This window comes from Chironomus tepperi, unplaced genomic scaffold (genome assembly GCF_022539635.2).
Source record: "Chironomus tepperi strain 1889 unplaced genomic scaffold, CSIRO-AGI_Ctep_v1 contig_89, whole genome shotgun sequence".
Lineage (NCBI taxonomy): Eukaryota > Metazoa > Arthropoda > Insecta > Diptera > Chironomidae > Chironomus > Chironomus tepperi.
In genome coordinates this window covers 1,075,042-1,092,481 of record NW_027226211.1, presented here as the reverse complement: position 1 = coordinate 1,092,481, position 17,440 = coordinate 1,075,042, and the positions used below count along the sequence as shown (strand labels likewise).

Sequence of the window (17,440 nt, the reverse complement as noted above, 5' to 3'; positions counted from 1 at the left end):
ATAATTAAGAAGTTTAGATTGTACAATATGTTAATTATAACAAAGAGCAGTTTATAAGGAAGAAAATAGTTTTTAAGACGATTTCGCATGGACAAATCGACACATCATATACGTTGGATTAAAAAATAAAATAAATAAAGTCAAAAAATTAAAAAAAATTAAATTAGCCAGTGAATAATATTGCATTTATTAAATTATAGTAGGCAGTTTCATCAAGTGATTGAAATTACACAAGATTAATGCAAATGTGTCAACATATTCAGTTAGAAATGTGCAGTTAAGCGAATTAAGGAAAATATTTTATTAGTAATAAGGTAATTTTGCGAAAAACGCAGCTTTTCCAAATCATGATTCATACATCCGTTGCTCTCTCATAGAGTCTATTTATCATGATCTCGAATAAGGTGTAATATAACAGTAATTTCTACTCATTTAGTCTGTCGAAAATGAAAACAATTGCTTTAATTGTTTTGCACTAATTTATACATCTCATATTTTTCTCTTTCTGCTCTTCTTCATTCACTATTCATCTTACTGAATGTATAGTTATGACTCTAATAACAAGCTCTACAATGAGATCCAGTCGCTCATTTAGCTTCAAATGTGCAACACATGAACGCGATAGGGAAATTTACTCAATCAATGACTTTCATGTTGTGACTAAAGAGAAGCCTTTCCTCAAACAGTAAGTAATCACACACTATGCTTATACATCCAATTACTTAATTACATCCACAATTAATTCACAGAATGATAGAAAATATTGCAATAAAGATGATTCCACATCATCGTGATCGAAAATATTATACAGACACGTTCAAGTGCTGGCCACCTCCTTACTTCATTATGCTGGTCTCAACAATCGAAGTGATATTCTTCATTTATCATCTCATTACTAATCAAACGAATTCAAGTGTTCCAATCGACTCAATATTCATCTATCGACCTGATAAGAAACATGAAATTTGGAGATTTTTACTCTACATGTTGCTACATGCTGGCTGGTTCCATTTGTCATTCAACTTGATTGTACAAGTTTTAATTGGCATACCTCTCGAAATGGTGCACGGATCTGGTAGAATAGCTTGTATTTATTTATCTGGTAAGCAAATCAATTTTATTGATTTTTATGTCTCTTTAGAATTAATATTAATTGACATTTATTCTGTATTTATGTAGGTGTATTAGCTGGCTCTCTAGGAACTTCAATTTTTGACTCAAATGCTTATTTGGTTGGATCCAGCGGTGGTGTTTATGCCTTACTTGCCGCCCATCTTGCCAATATCATGTTGAATTATAGCAATATGGAATACGGCATTTATAGATTACTGGCGATTCTTTTATTTGGTAAGTTACTTGATTGGGAATTCTTGTTTATAAATGGTAACAGTGAAATTTTAGAATTCATTTTGTGACCAAAAGCGAAAAGTCTGCTGAAAATTGTAACGGTCAAAATATTTTTGAATTTTGAATCGGTTCATTTCATTCAAATTTTTAAAAATCGTTATTAATTAACATTATTTTCTATTCCTAATATAGCTTCATGTGATGTTGGATTTGCAATATATTCACGATACGAAAGTGAACCGTCGTTTTCGACATCGCTTCCATCCGTTTCATTTGTTGCTCACATAGCAGGCGGAATAGCTGGTCTAACAATCGGTCTTATTGTCTTGAAGAACTTCGAGCAGAAACTACACGAACAGCTTTTATGGTGGATTGCATTAGGAATTTATTTAGCATGCATTATATTTGCAATAATCTTCAACATCGTCAATTCAAATACGAATAATTTCAACTTAAGTGATGAAAGCGATTCTCCAGTGATGGTGCTAAAGGAACACCAAAACTTTTAACCATTGAAAAACCTATAAACGCAACGGCATTAACATGGTAATAACGAGACCAAAAAATAACGAAAGAAAAAAAAAGTTGACTAAAAATTTACATTTTAAGTTCCATTGATTTTAAGTTAGACATACACTTATTGTGTATTCACTACGAATACATCTTCCTAGTACAGACTAATTTACCCTCATTTAGTTTAATTTATTTGAAAAACTTAGTATTCTGTCGCTGTGAACGGGCGACAAATTGTGCATAATAGTCGACATTAATCAGCTCTGTAATGTTTTGACTGACATCATTTAGGCATTTTTGAGACATAATTTTTGGAAATTTCTGGGTTTAATTTTTAATCCTAGGATTAAAATTTTAATCTCAAGATTTATTTTGATTTCTTAAGACCAAAGCTTCTCAGAGCTGATTTATGCAGCTATGATGCACTAAACTGAAATAGTATTTTAAAATTAAATAACCTGCAGTCAGTATGAAGCGCTTTCTAATACTCATTTTATATAAATGAATAAGATGCATCTCATAAGCTCATCAATCAAACATTTTTCGCTTCTAATTCCTTTCCCCTTAGAGTTATATCCAACAGAATCGTTCACTATGTTTTACTTTAGACGGGTTTTCATCCTCTCATGTTAGTTTAAATTATTTATTTAGGTAGAATAAGGAACTTTCACTCTCTATGCGACGTTATCTCTTTAGATAATAGTTTAATTAAGTTAATTTATCTCGAAAAAAAGTAAAAAATATTTTATTAGCTTGTTAAATAGTCACGATCAACGTATTGATTTTTTTTTTTTAAATTCAGACTGCTGAATCGACCTCAAAGCTTTGACTTCTGTTAATTTTTAATGTCTAATTAAGCATAACACACTACTTTTATAGAGTTATAAAATTTACACAATTTTATTTTTTGATATATGAGAACAACAATAATAATAAAAAAAAAGTATCTTGTCATGAGAATTTTGTGGATTCTTACTAGTTCAGAGGCTGAAGTCGACGGAAGTTCGCTAAAATTGATTAAAATTTGCATGAAATTCATTTCTGCTAACGCTTGTGAAGTATATAATTTCATACAAATTTCAATCGGTTCTTAGCAAACCTCAATCCGCCTTCGACCTCTGCTTATTATCACTTAATTAGAGGGCATATCCAAGGAGTTGAGCAATTCACAATTTTACAATATTTATGGACGGAAAATGACATTTTTTTAAGCTAAAGGAACTCCGGCAAATTAAAAAATAATTTTTCCAAATTGGATATGCCCTCGTCACTTAATTTTACAGACTTAATTCTAATAATAATTTTTGTCAGATGTTCTACCACTAAGATGCTGCATTGTCATATTATCCGGTACATAACTCTTATTATCAACTCCAACATGAACCCTTGAGATATTATTTGATGGATCAACGGCATTAACTGGATCTATTGGCTTCTCTTCTTCCTTCTTTCCTTCCATAAAGTACATCGTCACGAAGAATAAAATGGAACTAACTAAATAAAATCCAGCATAAAAAATTGATATTGATTCTCTATATCCAATATGTTTTGCGAGTGGATCGACTAAAATTGGCAAATTTCCACCAATATTATTGATGACGAACATGAATACTCCCACGATACTTGATCGTACTTCTAGTGGAACAATCTCGACAATAACGGCAAATACAATACCGAACCTGAAATTAAAATCATAAAATTATTATATGCTAGATATGACTAAGTGATTTTCATTAAACAAATAAAGCTGACTGAGCGTGACTTAATGGCACGAATATTGGCATTATATAAATACAGACAATAATGAAGTGTAGTACGTTAATGACGTCAGCAAATTCGGTCTATCACCTCAATAGACTTGACTTCAAATTACACGACGTCATTTACGAATGACCCCAAAATAGAACGAATCGAGAATGTCTTTGCCAATTCTGACCGGCATCAAATCAAGCAGCAAAATTCAACAATTTTCAACCACAACTTCCGTTTATCGCGGATCACGTGACTTACCACATCTCAGCAAAGAAGTATGATGATGCAAGACTGATCATAGCCCAGAATGGATCAAAATAGACAGATCCAAAAGCACCTGGTGTACTGATCAATTGTGATAAAGCCAAGACCATAACTCTTGATCTGACTCCCATCTTCTTGACAATTTTATCACTAACATATCCACCAAAGACAACACCAATAGATCCAATTCCAATCGTGACAGCAAAAAGCCACCATCCAAGGTCAACTTCTGGGAAATATGTATTGTAATAGAGATCAGCATTATAGGCAAAAGTCATTCCACCACAATGACGAATGGAAGCGGCAATCATTAACATTATTACATCAGCACGCAACAATTCCTTCCATAATGAGACTTTTTTGTTTTGAGTTGCTGCATTTCCACTGATGGATTTACGTTCTGGTTCCTTCAGAGTCACTCCCATAAGAACTCCAATAAGTATGGCAATAACACCAGTCACATAGTAACAGAATCTCCATCCAAGATCCCAAACGTTCAATTTTGTGAGATATCGACCGACTGGGAATGCAATTCCATATCCACCTATGTTATTGGATATAAATTAATAACTTTACATGATTATGTTAATCCACAGATCCTTACCATAAACACCCCAGTTGAAAATAGCCATAACAAGTGCACGCTTATTTTCTGGGAATATATCACTCATTATTCCAGTTGCTAAAGGATTACATCCTGATTCTCCTGCAGCCATGACCATTCTCAATAAAATCAACTGCCAGTAATTTTGGACAGAACCCTGAAGAACAATGGCGACTCCAAAAACTAAGGTACACATGTACAACATCATTGACCGGTTGTATTTATCACCCAAGATACCAAAAACGACACCAACGATTGTGAAGACGAGAATGAAAACAGGTCCTGCCAACAGCTGATAGTCAATCCCCAAGCCATTATAATCCCATTCACAATATGATGTTCCATTAATGTTGAGTGCTGAGCATGATTGGAGATCACTGATATTAAAGAAAATTTATTTAAATTATGTATTATTAGACTGTAAAGTGTCAGGTGAATTGTATATTATTTTGTGCTGCATATTTCTGAATGAAAACTTGTGTTGAATGACCAAAGACACAATTTATTGTCATGCTTGACATTTTCAATTTACGTGTAATTCCTGACAAAAATTTATGATGTATGAATTTTACATGACTTTCCAAAAACTGAAAGATTCATTAATATCCATGAAATGTGTCTTTAACTTCATATGGACATAATTTGATTTTTAAAATTTAACGGTTTTCTAAAATTCAAACTTACTTACTTTTTAACGACTTTTTGAAATTTGAAATTGAACTTAACGAAAGTTTTCCTCGTTAAAAATTAGTTTTTGAATTTAAAATGACCGTTATATGAAAGTATCACATTCCACTGCACTTTTAACGCAATTTTCACACAGAAATAAGCAACAAATATTACAAAAATACTCACGATATATCCTCACACTGCTCTGGCATGTCATTTTTCTCCAAAGTTGTATCATTCAACTGACAAGCATGATCGCCATAATTTATCTGTAAATAATCCAGTTTTTCAGCATTTCCTATATTTTTCTCAATTAGAATCATTTTAATTACCTCGCGAGCTGTTGCTCTTGATGTTACACCTATCAAATAATGTCCTAATTCACCGACAATGTAACAAACTGTTAATATTCCTAATATGTATGCCTTTTTTAGACCTTCGAATTTATCTCCCAGACCAATCATCTTCGGACGACAAATAAAACTGAAATGAATGTGATATGATTGAAATATGCTGAAGAAAAAATTATTTTTGTTTTGGGGGAATTTTTTACAGGTTTGGAAGTTCATTTTGAAGGTTTTTGAGTAATTGATGGTTTTGAACAGAATTCTTAGATTCTACATTAATTATTCAGTTTGGGAATTAAGCATTGGAAGTTCAAGTTTATGTTTGGAATCGAAAATTAAGCCTTGAACTCAAATTTAGTCATAGGAATCAAATTTGAAAATTGGAATTCAATTTAATACCAGGATTAAAAATAAATCCCAGGTTTAAAATAATCTCAGGATTAGATTAAAAAAATGAATTCCAAGTATTTAATTAACAATTAATAAAGTCAACAGTTAGTCATGAATAGTTTCACTTTTACTTCCATTAGTTACGATGAAATGTGCGAGATAATTAACAAAATACGATGACAGATGTGTGTTTTTCCTTAATTAAATTAATTATCACTTCAGTAGCTGTCAGCGAGCTACATAAGCAATTTGCTTGCAATTTGCATAATTGAGCCGCTCTGTACGCATTGAATATTTTCAAGACCAAGCATATTCATTCATAAAAGTCGAAAATTTCTTACAGTTCATTCAACCTGTTTTGGATTCGAGGAAAATTGTAAACCGGTAAAAATGTAAAAAGTCGATCAATTTATTTTGGAAAATCCCAAAAAAACCAGAAAATTCACGTGACTCACTTAAGAATGCTGTTCATAAAAATAAAGTCCAATTATTCCCTATTAAACAAATTAATTCTCTTTCGTCTTTAATGTTCTCTTTCTCAATCCAGCACAAAACATTTGTGTCTTGCATGTATTAATCAACCTGTGAAGGTCATATAAAGGCAGGTCCAGTAAATTCGTTTTGCAAGCCAGAATATTTTTTTATTGGATATGCGATTGTAACCCATATTAAGTCGCGTGAATTAAGCAATCGTTTAAATTGTGTAAGAGATTGTTTGCTGTTGACGTCCTGTTGTGGTAAAAGGCAAGCCTTTAAAGCCTAAGCTATTTCAAATCACTTTTCAAAAAATTTTGATTGCAATTTGACCGTTGATTTTCAAAAATATTTTGACAGTCAATTTTCAAAAATATTTTGACCGTTAAGTTTCAAAAAAATTGACCGTTAATTTCCCAAAAATATTTTGACATTTTTTTCAAAAATGTTTTGAAACTGCTTTTCAAAATTCTTTTGGCGGTTAAAATTCAAATTAAATTTGACCGTTAATTTTTCGAAATTTCTAATTGTTCTTTTTCAATTATTAAGTAATAAAAAATGACAAATGAATATAGACATAATGCAAAAAATGACCCCCAAAAGGAACCCAAGAACTGTCATCTAATTTGTGATTTATTAATTGTAAAGGGTCGATTGACTATAAACTAGCCTTAAATAGCGGAAATTCATTATTTACTTTTACAATTTATTAGATCCTAGTTGTAGTAAATGATTAAGCACACATGCCAGTTTATATTAATTTATTCTCAATGTTAATTAACAATTTTAAGCATATTTGTAAATGCACTGAAATATTAAAAAAGTTTCATTAATAAAAAAAAGTTAGCTGCGACTGTGCACAGGTGTCATAAAAACATTCCAATTATTCTAGTATTCTGATGTGTCCGGAGGAATTTATTGCGGCAGTTCTCATTGAAAACTCAAAAAAATTCTTTATGTTCTTTATGTAAAACCTACTTAAAGTTTTTTTTATATCCAATAAAATTGCAGTATTAAAATTATTATCTCATTATTTGACATTTATTGTGAAAATGTGAACAGAATTAACATATTATGCTAATGCTATTCTATAAAAAGTATAATCACGACTCTCCAGATGTATATTTAAAAATACTCTGTTAATCATGTAATTGAATCTAGGGGGCAATCATTTATATCATTATCGATTACAATGCATAGGTTTTGTCTGATGCATATGGATGTATTTGCATTAAGGTATGAAATAGTCACATTGTATTAGGGAAGTTGTTAGATAACAATAGAATTATTTTGAGATTTTACCCGAGCAGCACAATGTTGCATGCCACATTTAAGACACAAATGAGACGAAATGCGTTGTCACAGTGCCATCAGAGCAACATTACGTGTTACAGTTAATGTGGCGTTAACGTTGCACAAACGAACATGATATGCTGTTCGGGTTAAGTAAGCTAAATCCAGTTGGATTCAGGAATCAGAATTTTTGGAATCAGAAGTGATTTTTAATGGAGTTTAGGGAATTTTTTTGACAATTTTAAGATTTTATAGTGTGAACTTTAGTCCTAGCTGTAGAATAGTGTTGTCCAAACTTGTTTGTGTCACAATGCATCTTGGTGATTTGTGTCACGCGACTTGTGGTTCATGACATTTGAACAACATTGCTTTAACATGAGGCTCAAATTCTCCTAGTTCCTTTGTGACTTCAAACTAGATAATGAGATTCACAAAGGCATAATGTGGTGATATTTTGAGTAAAGGAAGAGGGGACGTAGGTGTCAAAAAGTCTAGCTACGACAAGCATCAGAATCACTTTATATCAAAATAAAATATTGACCTACGATAAAAATTTGGCTACGCATAAAACTGACCATCCCTAACAATTATTATCTTCTCCATTTCCACTTAAAGTATGATAAACAGACGTAAGTTCTATCAATGTCTGATTCATCCATTAGAAAAACCTGATTTTAATCGACTGTAAATTGATATTTCCCCAATATTAAGCTACTTAATCATAATTCCCGAATAACAAATAGAATGTTTGTCATTCGTCAAATTTCAGTTCCGCACACTTGTACACAGGCATACGCATTGCTCACATGCAGTTAATTACTGACAATTAATTAATCAATTCCTAATAGAATCGAAAAAAATGGATTAAAATATTTGCAACCCGTATTTCGGGAAACTTTTTGCATGCTGATTTGTTAAATACGTCATCGACTATATCCAACAATATAAATGACCTAACACAAGTTTCAGACTATCGCTGGCATTTAAGTCTTTCCAAAATGAATATTTATTGGTGATGCTTTTGCATTCACATGGCAGCAAAGGCAAGACATCGTGTTATAAGAAGTAATTTTAGGTTACAAATGCAATTAAAATTGTAATCCAATTGCACAGATTTGAATAAATTTCATGTACTTGTTCATGCTTGTGGCTTTGTCTTGAATTGAAATAAAAAAAAAAAAATCAAGAATGTGCTAAGGTCAAATTAATAAGCATGCAGGATTTGAGAAAGATATATATTATTTCCATATTTTCTAGCTATTTATATACATTTCATTGCCCAGGTTTAGTAACTGTTTGTTCTGATTGTAGATAGATTTGTTGAAGGCCTTCGAGTGAGAAGTCGATTGACTGTCACATTTTAAGCATTTCTTTATTAATTTATGGAGTTGGAACTTTGCTGTTGCTGATTGACTGATTTGATTGATAGATTTAATCACTTAATTAAGGCATAATTAAGGAATGTCATAGAAATATGTCGTCTCAAATAACGATCATTTGAAATTCAAAAAATAACGGTCATTCTAAATTTGAATTCTAAAGTTGATTCAAAATTTGAAAATTTAACGAACTTTATGATTCTCATTCTCACGTAACGCAATCGCAAGCCTAACAATTATTCAAAATTCATCTCCAATTGCAAATAATAATCCCACTTAATTACTGATGTTACACAATTAAAAGAATTTTTGTTTCCAGTGTCATAATTTGAAGGCTGGATGACTACTCTCATTATTTTTAATTATTTTAATCTTTTTGCACACTTAGATATGATTCTTAAGAGTCCCTATTAAAATAACGAATTTTAATAATTCGAAACTTCATTTTTACGAACACATCATTTTTTCAACCGTATCATTTTTTCGAAAAATTCTTCATGCAAATCTCTTATAATTTTCAAATTTTAAAAACCGTTGAATTTACTATGCATTTATACATACACATTTCCAATGTTTTCTACAATAAAACTGTTTATTTACATTAAAAACAATTAAATTAGCTTAGTTCATAAATAAAAGAAGAAAACTTAGCAATAAAATATATTTTTAAGATAAATAAAATGCTTGAAGGAATTAACGATTTTTTAAAATTTGAAAATTATAAGAGATTTGCATGAAGAATTTTTCGAAAAAATGATATGGTTGAAAAAATGAAACTTCGTAAAAATGAAGTTTCGAATTTTTAAAATTCGTTATTTTAATAGGGACTCGATTCTTAATTATCTGTCAAAGAACATTGAAATCGCTTAAATTGACTATAACGTTTAATCACTTCATCTTGAGTATCCATGAACATGTTCCTTACATTTTTTTTTCAATACAAGCTATAGTTTCAGTCCGCAACTGAGTTTTACACCTCACTTCGCGATTCTTAATTTTTTCGTCCGACTAGAATGATTGCTGAGCTTAAACTGAAGCCTTTTTTAACAAGAGAGAAAAAAATTATTTTTTTTCTTCTAAAAAAGCTGTTTAAGGTTTTTAAGGCGGATTTACTATGCGATATGTATGCGATGTGGAGATGAACAACAAAGTAAGAATAAAATATTAGTTTATTAGTGTGATGTTCCGTCAAATTTGATGGATTAAGTGGATTAGGAGGTGATTTGAATTGAAACATTGGATTTAATCTAATTACTGGCATGAAACATTAGATTTAATTCAATTCCCAGCTAGAAACATTGGATTTCATTAAATTCCTGGCATAAAACATTGGATTCATTTCAATTCCTGGCTTGAAACATTGGATTCACTTCAATTCCTGGCTTGAAACATTGTATTCAGTTCGATTCCTGGCTTGAAACATTAGGTTTAATTCAATTCCTGACTTGAAACATTGGAGTCCTGAAACTGAAACATTGAATTTAATTAATTCCAGTCGGATTAAACATCGGATTTAATTTTCAATCTTGTATTCCATACAATCACAGCTTACTGACCATCAACGAGAATAATAGTATCAATTTCAATATACCTAGTTAGAACATTTTAATAAAGTATTAGTTACTATATCCATAAAGACATCAAATTGAGATGAAATACTAAATATAATGTTAAATTAATTCATTTTTCACCAGGCATAGAACGTTTTTTTGGTCCGGTAACAAAATATTGGACATGCAGTTAGAAAAATAGATAAAATGTTAAATTTATGTACTTGCTGTGTGACTGGAATCTTTCAATAAGTGTCCATTGATTTTATATTTTTGAGTGTCGTCATTCAGCAACAACCCCATTTACCAGAACATCCACTTACATGCCGCAAAACGACCTAATCAACGAAGTTTAAGACATTGTGGTAATTAGACTACATGAGCCATATACTACTACCTAGTATTCTGACAAAAATCATGTTTAAATATAATACATACTTTTATTAATTAACTTCAAGTCTTGACAATATTTTATTTACAAATTTGAGTTGCTTGAATCTTTTAAGCCATGAAACTGTCCCATTGAACCTTCTTCATGTTTCCCGCCTTTTTCAGTTTCTTCCTTCTCCTTTTCCTTAGCTTTCTTTGCAGCATGCTGCGACTTCTTGTTCTTAACAATTTTATCTCGGACTTTTGATGCTAAACTTGCTGTCTGTAGGACGGTCTTAACATTAGAACTTCTCAAGTATCGTTGCTTCCATGTCTCAGATTCGTCAGAATTTTTAGCGCTGTCGCTCGGTTTGTCACTGTCACTTGGCTTATCGCTATCAAGTATTTCATCGTCTGAATTGTTAATTTCCACAACATCATCGTCGTAATCTGAAGTTTGCTGCGATGCCTGCTTTTCCTTGTCACTTTCAACTGCTGCCTCAGTTGATTCTTGTGTATTTTTCTGGCTCTTTTTGGGACTTTCTTCCTCTTTATCGGAATTAACATTCATATCAATTTCTGTATCACTCATAATATTAATCACATCGTCGTCATCATGTTCGGGTGATTCCCCAAACTTTTCTTTTTCCTGTGACTCATTTTTTGTTGTTTTTGTTGTTACTTCTTCATCTGATGGCTTTTCGGAATTGTTTTGATTTTCTGTTTCTGCTATTTCCATAACTTGTTGCTGTTGTTGTTGTGTCTGTTCCTCTTCTTTTTCATTTTCATTTTGTTGCTCTTTTGGTTCACTTTCTGCTTCATTATTTTCGATAGGCTGAATTATTTCAACACTTTGTACGATTATTTTTGGACTTGGAGATTTCTTCTTAGCTGGCGGTTCTTGGATTTGTTCTTCCTCGTCTGAATCGGAAATAAAGTATGTTGAAATATTTTGTTCCATAGCAACAACGTCTGGTGAACTAGATCGACTGTCATTGTCATCGTCTTTTGGTGGTGTTTTTTGCTTTATTGGCGGTAGTTTTAGTATGCTTAATGGATATCCTTCTAATTCCGTTCCACGGAAATTTCTCTTCAGCTTAACAGGAGATGACTTTTTCTTTTCTGGTTCCGGAGGTTGTTTAGAGGTGCTTGGAACATTTTCTGTTGATTTTTCTCTCAATATTACTGTACGTCGGTTCTGCTCAGGTGATTTTCTTGAATTTGACTTCTTTGTGTCTGATTTAGCAGCGTCTGACTTGTTTCTCTTATCATTTTTGTCATTCACAGTTGATTTTGTTACTTCCGGAGTTTTTGACTTTTGCGTGGGCTTTGTGTGATTTGAATTGGATGTTGATGATTCTGATCGTTTAGGAGCTGCTGAATTGGATGTTGATGATTCGGATCGTTTTAGAGATACTGAATTGGACGTTGATGGTTCTGGCTTCTTTGCAGCTACTTGATTCTTACTTTTTGATGATGAATTTGCAACTGGTTCCTTTTCTGCCTCAGGTTCTTCGTCAGAATCGTCTAATTCGATTTTTGTGACTGGTTCCAAAGCTAATTGCGATCTAATCGCTCGTGCTCTTGCTTGTAGTTCCAATAATTCAAGCATCGTCATCTCTTTCTCGCCTGTATCAAAATAAATTAAAATTTAGTAACCATTGGAAATTATTTTGTGAAATTTTCTTACTTTTCTTTCCGGGGACATCGTTAGTTGATTTTTTCGGAGGTTCTGGTGACTTTTCTATATTATTTTGGATAAAAAAAAAATAGAAAATTTTCAAAATGTCATGTTTTTGTGGAAATATTGAGTGTAAATTTCGAGAAAATAAAGCAGTTCCTAGTCAAAAACTGATTGCTACGATAAATAAGTCAAATAATGTGTCAGACATTGTCCATATCTTAATGAGCGGAGTAAGAATTCTCAATTTAGGGTTGGCCTTCGGTACATATTTTGATCATGTCTGTACGTGCCAAAAAATAGATCAAGCTATTGAGAAATATGAAGCAAATACAGAATTTAATATTCCAGTCACAAAAATGTGTACAATAAGAGGAAAATCAAATATTGTTGGACGTATGAGAAATGACTGTACGTGGAACTTAGAGACTGGTGATTTAATAACACTAACATCTGATGAGAGATATGAAACTTGTTCGACAAATGAAGTCTGCTACATTTCAAATTTTGAGAAAATTATTCAGTTCCTTACAATATGTGACTTGATTCATATTGGAACTAAGATTGAATTACATATTCTAAAGATAGTTGGAAGCTATGTAACGTGCTGTATCGCAAAACCTGGAATATTGAAATCATTCCAAAGTCTATTCTGTCCACAAATCAAGTATAGTCAGCATATAGCAGAAAATCAAGAAATTCGAGACTGCAACTTTGCAATTAATCATAAATTCGACTTTATTGTAATTCCAATTGTCCAAAAACCTGAATATTTTCATGCCATCAAGAAGATTACTAAAGGAACTGATGTCAAGTTGATTGGAAAGATTGAAGAAGGTCTGGATAATGAAGTAATTGAGAGGATATATGATCACTTTTATGGACTGTATGTGGATTCTAAAGATATTGACCTAAACTTCTTGTCATCTTTGACATCTAAATTGAAGAAACCAATATTATCGAAATTCCCCAATGAAGGATCACGCTATGGCATTCAAATCTGTGAAATATGTGACAGCCTTGAACTTAAAGTGCCATGCATTCCCACATTATTAAAAGCTCAACGAAAGTTAAAGAAAATCACAGCTGACATAGATAAATATGCTGAATATAACACGAATCCATGTATTAATGATGATCAAAAGTATGTCTACAACTACTCAAACTATGCATCTAATGAGGCAGAGAAATTTCTTAATAAACCATTAATTTGCATCACAAAAACAGGAGCAACGATAAAGAATATCAAGAACCGCTATATTATAGCAGTCACGAAGGATGATAAAATAGCAAAAAAACTTCAATTACAGAAAAATGTTGTTCCTATGGTTTATGTGGATTGCGATGAAAAAAGTTGGAAAGAACAAGTTTCGGAAATGACGAGAATTGCGATGAAATATTTATTAGACCATAATATCATAGTCAATGAGATATCTGTTGTAGTGCAATGTGAAGAAATAAATTAACTAAATAATACATACCATGTTCCTCAATATCGGAATCAGATGAAATTTCAGATAACGAGATGTGTTCAATGTCAGAATCATCGGAATCAGTGATATCTGGACAAACTGTGTTGTTAATTATAGACAATAGTCGTTTTGTGGATATTCCAAGTATTTCATCTAAACATATCTGTTGGATTCGCTCAATTGATTTCTTCTGTAAGTTTACTGGAAGTCTTGATTTTATTTGTTTTTTCTTTAAACATGAAAATAGCTGTTTTGTCAGTTCCAGACGGTCTTTGACATAAAAACTAAGTGGCTTTAATGCCTCATCACTATTTGAATCTCTTTTATTCTTTTTAGACGGCATAATTAACTAAATATTTTAAATAAATTCAAATTCACAGAAAATTTATTTTTGTTTTGATGTCAACTTTCGTTAAATCTGAATTTGAATATTTTTTGACCGTTATTCAAAAAACTAAAATGTTTTCTAGAAGTTTCAAATTAACAAATTTAGTTTTATTTTGAAATTATATTCCATTCAGTGTCTTTAAATTAACATGTCATTAGTTTGTTACCGCAAAAGTTTATAAAATTAAATTTCCCGCACTTTTCATACAGAATTTTGAATTTTTGAAATTCGATCATCTCGGTTTGTTTATCACATTTCGTCAAGAATCGTTTTCAAAAATAAAATTAATTTTTAGACGCTAAAACTATAACTAATCATATTGCAAAATGGATGGAAACAATCAGGACGTGAGTATTTTCATTAATAACATAAATGCGGCTTGAAAAATAGTCCGTTAATTGAATTAATTTGCAATTTTATATTTTTGTCCTAAATTTCTATAAATATTTTTCAGATACACCGATTTCCACCACCTCCGATGCTTCCGCCGCCACCTGGAATACCACCAAGCTTATCTAGTGGCTTAGGATCAAATAGTTGGATGAATGATGATGACTATCCAAGATTTGATCAACAACCGCCACCAAAAATCGTACAACAAACTCAACAACCTTTGCCAAACAATGCAAATAATCCAGTTGAAGATCCAGCAAAGAAAAAATTACCACCACCGCCTTTAATGTCTCTTAAAATTGACAAACCAGCAAATCAGGCAGATAAAAATGAGTTAGTATTGCCGAAAGCATTAGAAGATGTACTTGCATTAAGTTCACAATTAAAAGAAACATCAAATCAGCAACAACAATCAATTGCTGCTCAAAATGTTGACTTTTTAAATGACTTTGATGCTGATGGAAGTGATGAAGAAGACAATAGCACACAGACAGTTGTTAAAGGAAATAAAAGTAAGGACAAAAATCGCAAAAAGAAGAAGCGAAAGAAGGAAAATCGTCAGAAAAAGTTAGAGGAAGCTAGAAAGAAGGAAGAGGAGCAAAATGAGAACCAAGAAAATCAAAGTGAAAAATCTGAGTCAACTGAAAAGTCTAAGGACAGTGCCGATGAAAATGTCGAAATTGAGTATGTTCCAGAGAAAGTAACAGTTGCAGATCTAGCTCCTATGTATCGTCAGTTCTATCGAGTATTTGAAATCTTCAAATTAGAAAATAAACCGAAAGAAGCACCAATGCCTGTTCAAACAGCTGAAGATGCAAAGGCAAAGAAAGCTGCTGAAAAAGTGGGAAGTGACGATGACATGGACGAAGACCTTGATGAGAAAAAGGATGATAAGGACAGAATATCGAAGAGAAAATTAAAGAAATTGACTCGATTAAGTGTCGCTGAATTAAAACAAATTGTCCATCGTCCAGATGTTGTAGAAATGCATGATGTTACAGCCAGAGATCCAAAACTCCTCATTCAACTAAAAGCTCATCGTAATACAGTTCAAGTGCCAAGACATTGGTGCTTTAAGAGGAAATACTTGCAAGGAAAGCGAGGTATTGAAAAGCCACCATTTGACTTGCCAGCATTTATTAAGAAAACAGGCATTATGGAAATGAGAGCATCACTACAAGAAAAGGATGAAGCAAAGTCAATTAAAGCGAAGATGCGCGAAAAGATCAGACCTAAAATGGGCAAGATTGATATTGATTATCAGAAGTTACATGATGCATTCTTCAAATGGCAAGTTAAGCCAAGAATGACAATCCACGGCGATCTTTATTATGAAGGAAAGGAATTTGAGACACGACTAAAAGAAAAGAAGCCTGGCGATTTAAGTGAGGAACTCAGAACTGCATTAGGTATGCCAATCGGTCCTGCATGTCATAAAATACCACCTCCATGGCTTATTGCTCAACAACGTTATGGACCTCCACCAAGTTATCCAAACTTGAAAATTCCTGGACTTAATGCACCAATTCCTGAAGGTTGCTGCTTCGGTTATCATGCTGGTGGTTGGGGTAAACCTCCTGTTGATGAAAATGGCAAGCCATTGTATGGTGATGTCTTTGGAACTAGCAATTTAGACAATGACAGTGGATTAGGTGAAGAGGAAATTGACCATACACTATGGGGCGAATTGGAAGAAGAGTCTGAAGAGGAATCAGAAGAATCTGAGGAGGAAGAAGGCGAAGAAGACTTGGCAGCACCACAAATAGACGCAACAGGACTGCAAACGCCTGGTCTTGAGACTCCATCTGGTCTTACAAGCGTTCAAGGCATGGAAACACCTGACTCAATTGAATTGCGAAAGAAGAAGATTGAAGCTGAAATGGAAGACAATGAGACGCCAGTGCTGTATCATGTTATTCCTGAAAAACGTAATGAAAAGATTGCTGGAAGTATGATGGCATCAACTCATGTTTATGATATTTCTGGAAGTGCTGCTATGGCACAAGCTGCAAATCGTCGTGCTGCTGGTCATGTTGAACGCGAAGGTATGGTCGAATTGGCATTGAATCCTGATGAATTGGAAATGGACAATGAAGCAATGGCACAACGTTATGAGCAACAAATGAGAGAACAACAAAGTCATTTACAGAAGGAAGATTTGTCTGATATGTTGGCTGAGCACGTAGCACGTCAAAAATCTAAGCGTAAACGTCAACAGACCACAACAACAACTCAGAAGCAAAAGGATGATTATAAGAAATTCAAGTTTTAATCTGTCTGTAATTCATCAGCAAATATTTTTAACAATAAAGTATATCATCAATATTAATGACTTAAGGATATAACAAGTAAGTCTTGTTATTAATGAATTTCTAATTGCAGGAATTGTCTGTTTTGGCCGTTATTTTGAATTTTGAACTCTAACTTTTTCAAATTTTGAACCACCGTTAAGTTTTCAAATATTTTTTGACCGTTAATTTTCAAATCTTTTTTGGACGTTATTTTTCAAATTTATTTTTACCGTTAATTTTTCAAAACCCATTCGACAGTCATTT

General features: G+C 32.4%; 4 protein-coding genes across 4 annotated transcripts; 2 read left to right on the top strand and 2 right to left on the bottom strand.

Moving 5' to 3' along the window:
• Positions 1-129: 129 nt before the first annotated feature.
• Positions 130-2,768, top strand: LOC139086884 (protein rhomboid-like). Its single transcript, XM_070635504.1, has 5 exons — positions 130-314; positions 547-685; positions 750-1,102; positions 1,180-1,347; positions 1,540-2,768. The coding sequence occupies exons 2-5, from the start codon at positions 549-551 to the stop codon at positions 1,854-1,856; spliced, it is 975 nt and encodes a 324-aa protein (XP_070491605.1). The 5' UTR covers positions 130-314; positions 547-548; the 3' UTR covers positions 1,857-2,768.
• LOC139086881 (protein spinster homolog 1) lies at positions 2,732-10,082 on the bottom strand. The gene is made up of 6 exons (XM_070635501.1): positions 9,958-10,082; positions 5,482-5,632; positions 5,336-5,418; positions 4,481-4,857; positions 3,871-4,420; positions 2,732-3,539 (listed from the first exon to the last, which is right to left on the bottom strand). The coding sequence occupies exons 2-6, from the start codon at positions 5,611-5,613 to the stop codon at positions 3,152-3,154; spliced, it is 1,530 nt and encodes a 509-aa protein (XP_070491602.1). The 5' UTR covers positions 5,614-5,632; positions 9,958-10,082; the 3' UTR covers positions 2,732-3,151.
• A 692-nt stretch (positions 10,083-10,774) lies between these two features.
• On the bottom strand, positions 10,775-14,505 carry LOC139086879 (uncharacterized protein DDB_G0286299-like). Its single transcript, XM_070635498.1, has 4 exons — positions 14,114-14,505; positions 12,642-12,695; positions 11,021-12,580; positions 10,775-10,920 (listed from the first exon to the last, which is right to left on the bottom strand). The coding sequence occupies exons 1-3, from the start codon at positions 14,445-14,447 to the stop codon at positions 11,058-11,060; spliced, it is 1,911 nt and encodes a 636-aa protein (XP_070491599.1). The 5' UTR covers positions 14,448-14,505; the 3' UTR covers positions 10,775-10,920; positions 11,021-11,057.
• Positions 14,506-14,727: 222 nt separating this feature from the next.
• Positions 14,728-17,233, top strand: LOC139086878 (splicing factor 3B subunit 2-like). The gene is made up of 2 exons (XM_070635497.1): positions 14,728-14,839; positions 14,947-17,233. The coding sequence occupies exons 1-2, from the start codon at positions 14,819-14,821 to the stop codon at positions 17,155-17,157; spliced, it is 2,232 nt and encodes a 743-aa protein (XP_070491598.1). The 5' UTR covers positions 14,728-14,818; the 3' UTR covers positions 17,158-17,233.
• The last annotated feature ends 207 nt before the right edge of the window (positions 17,234-17,440 follow it).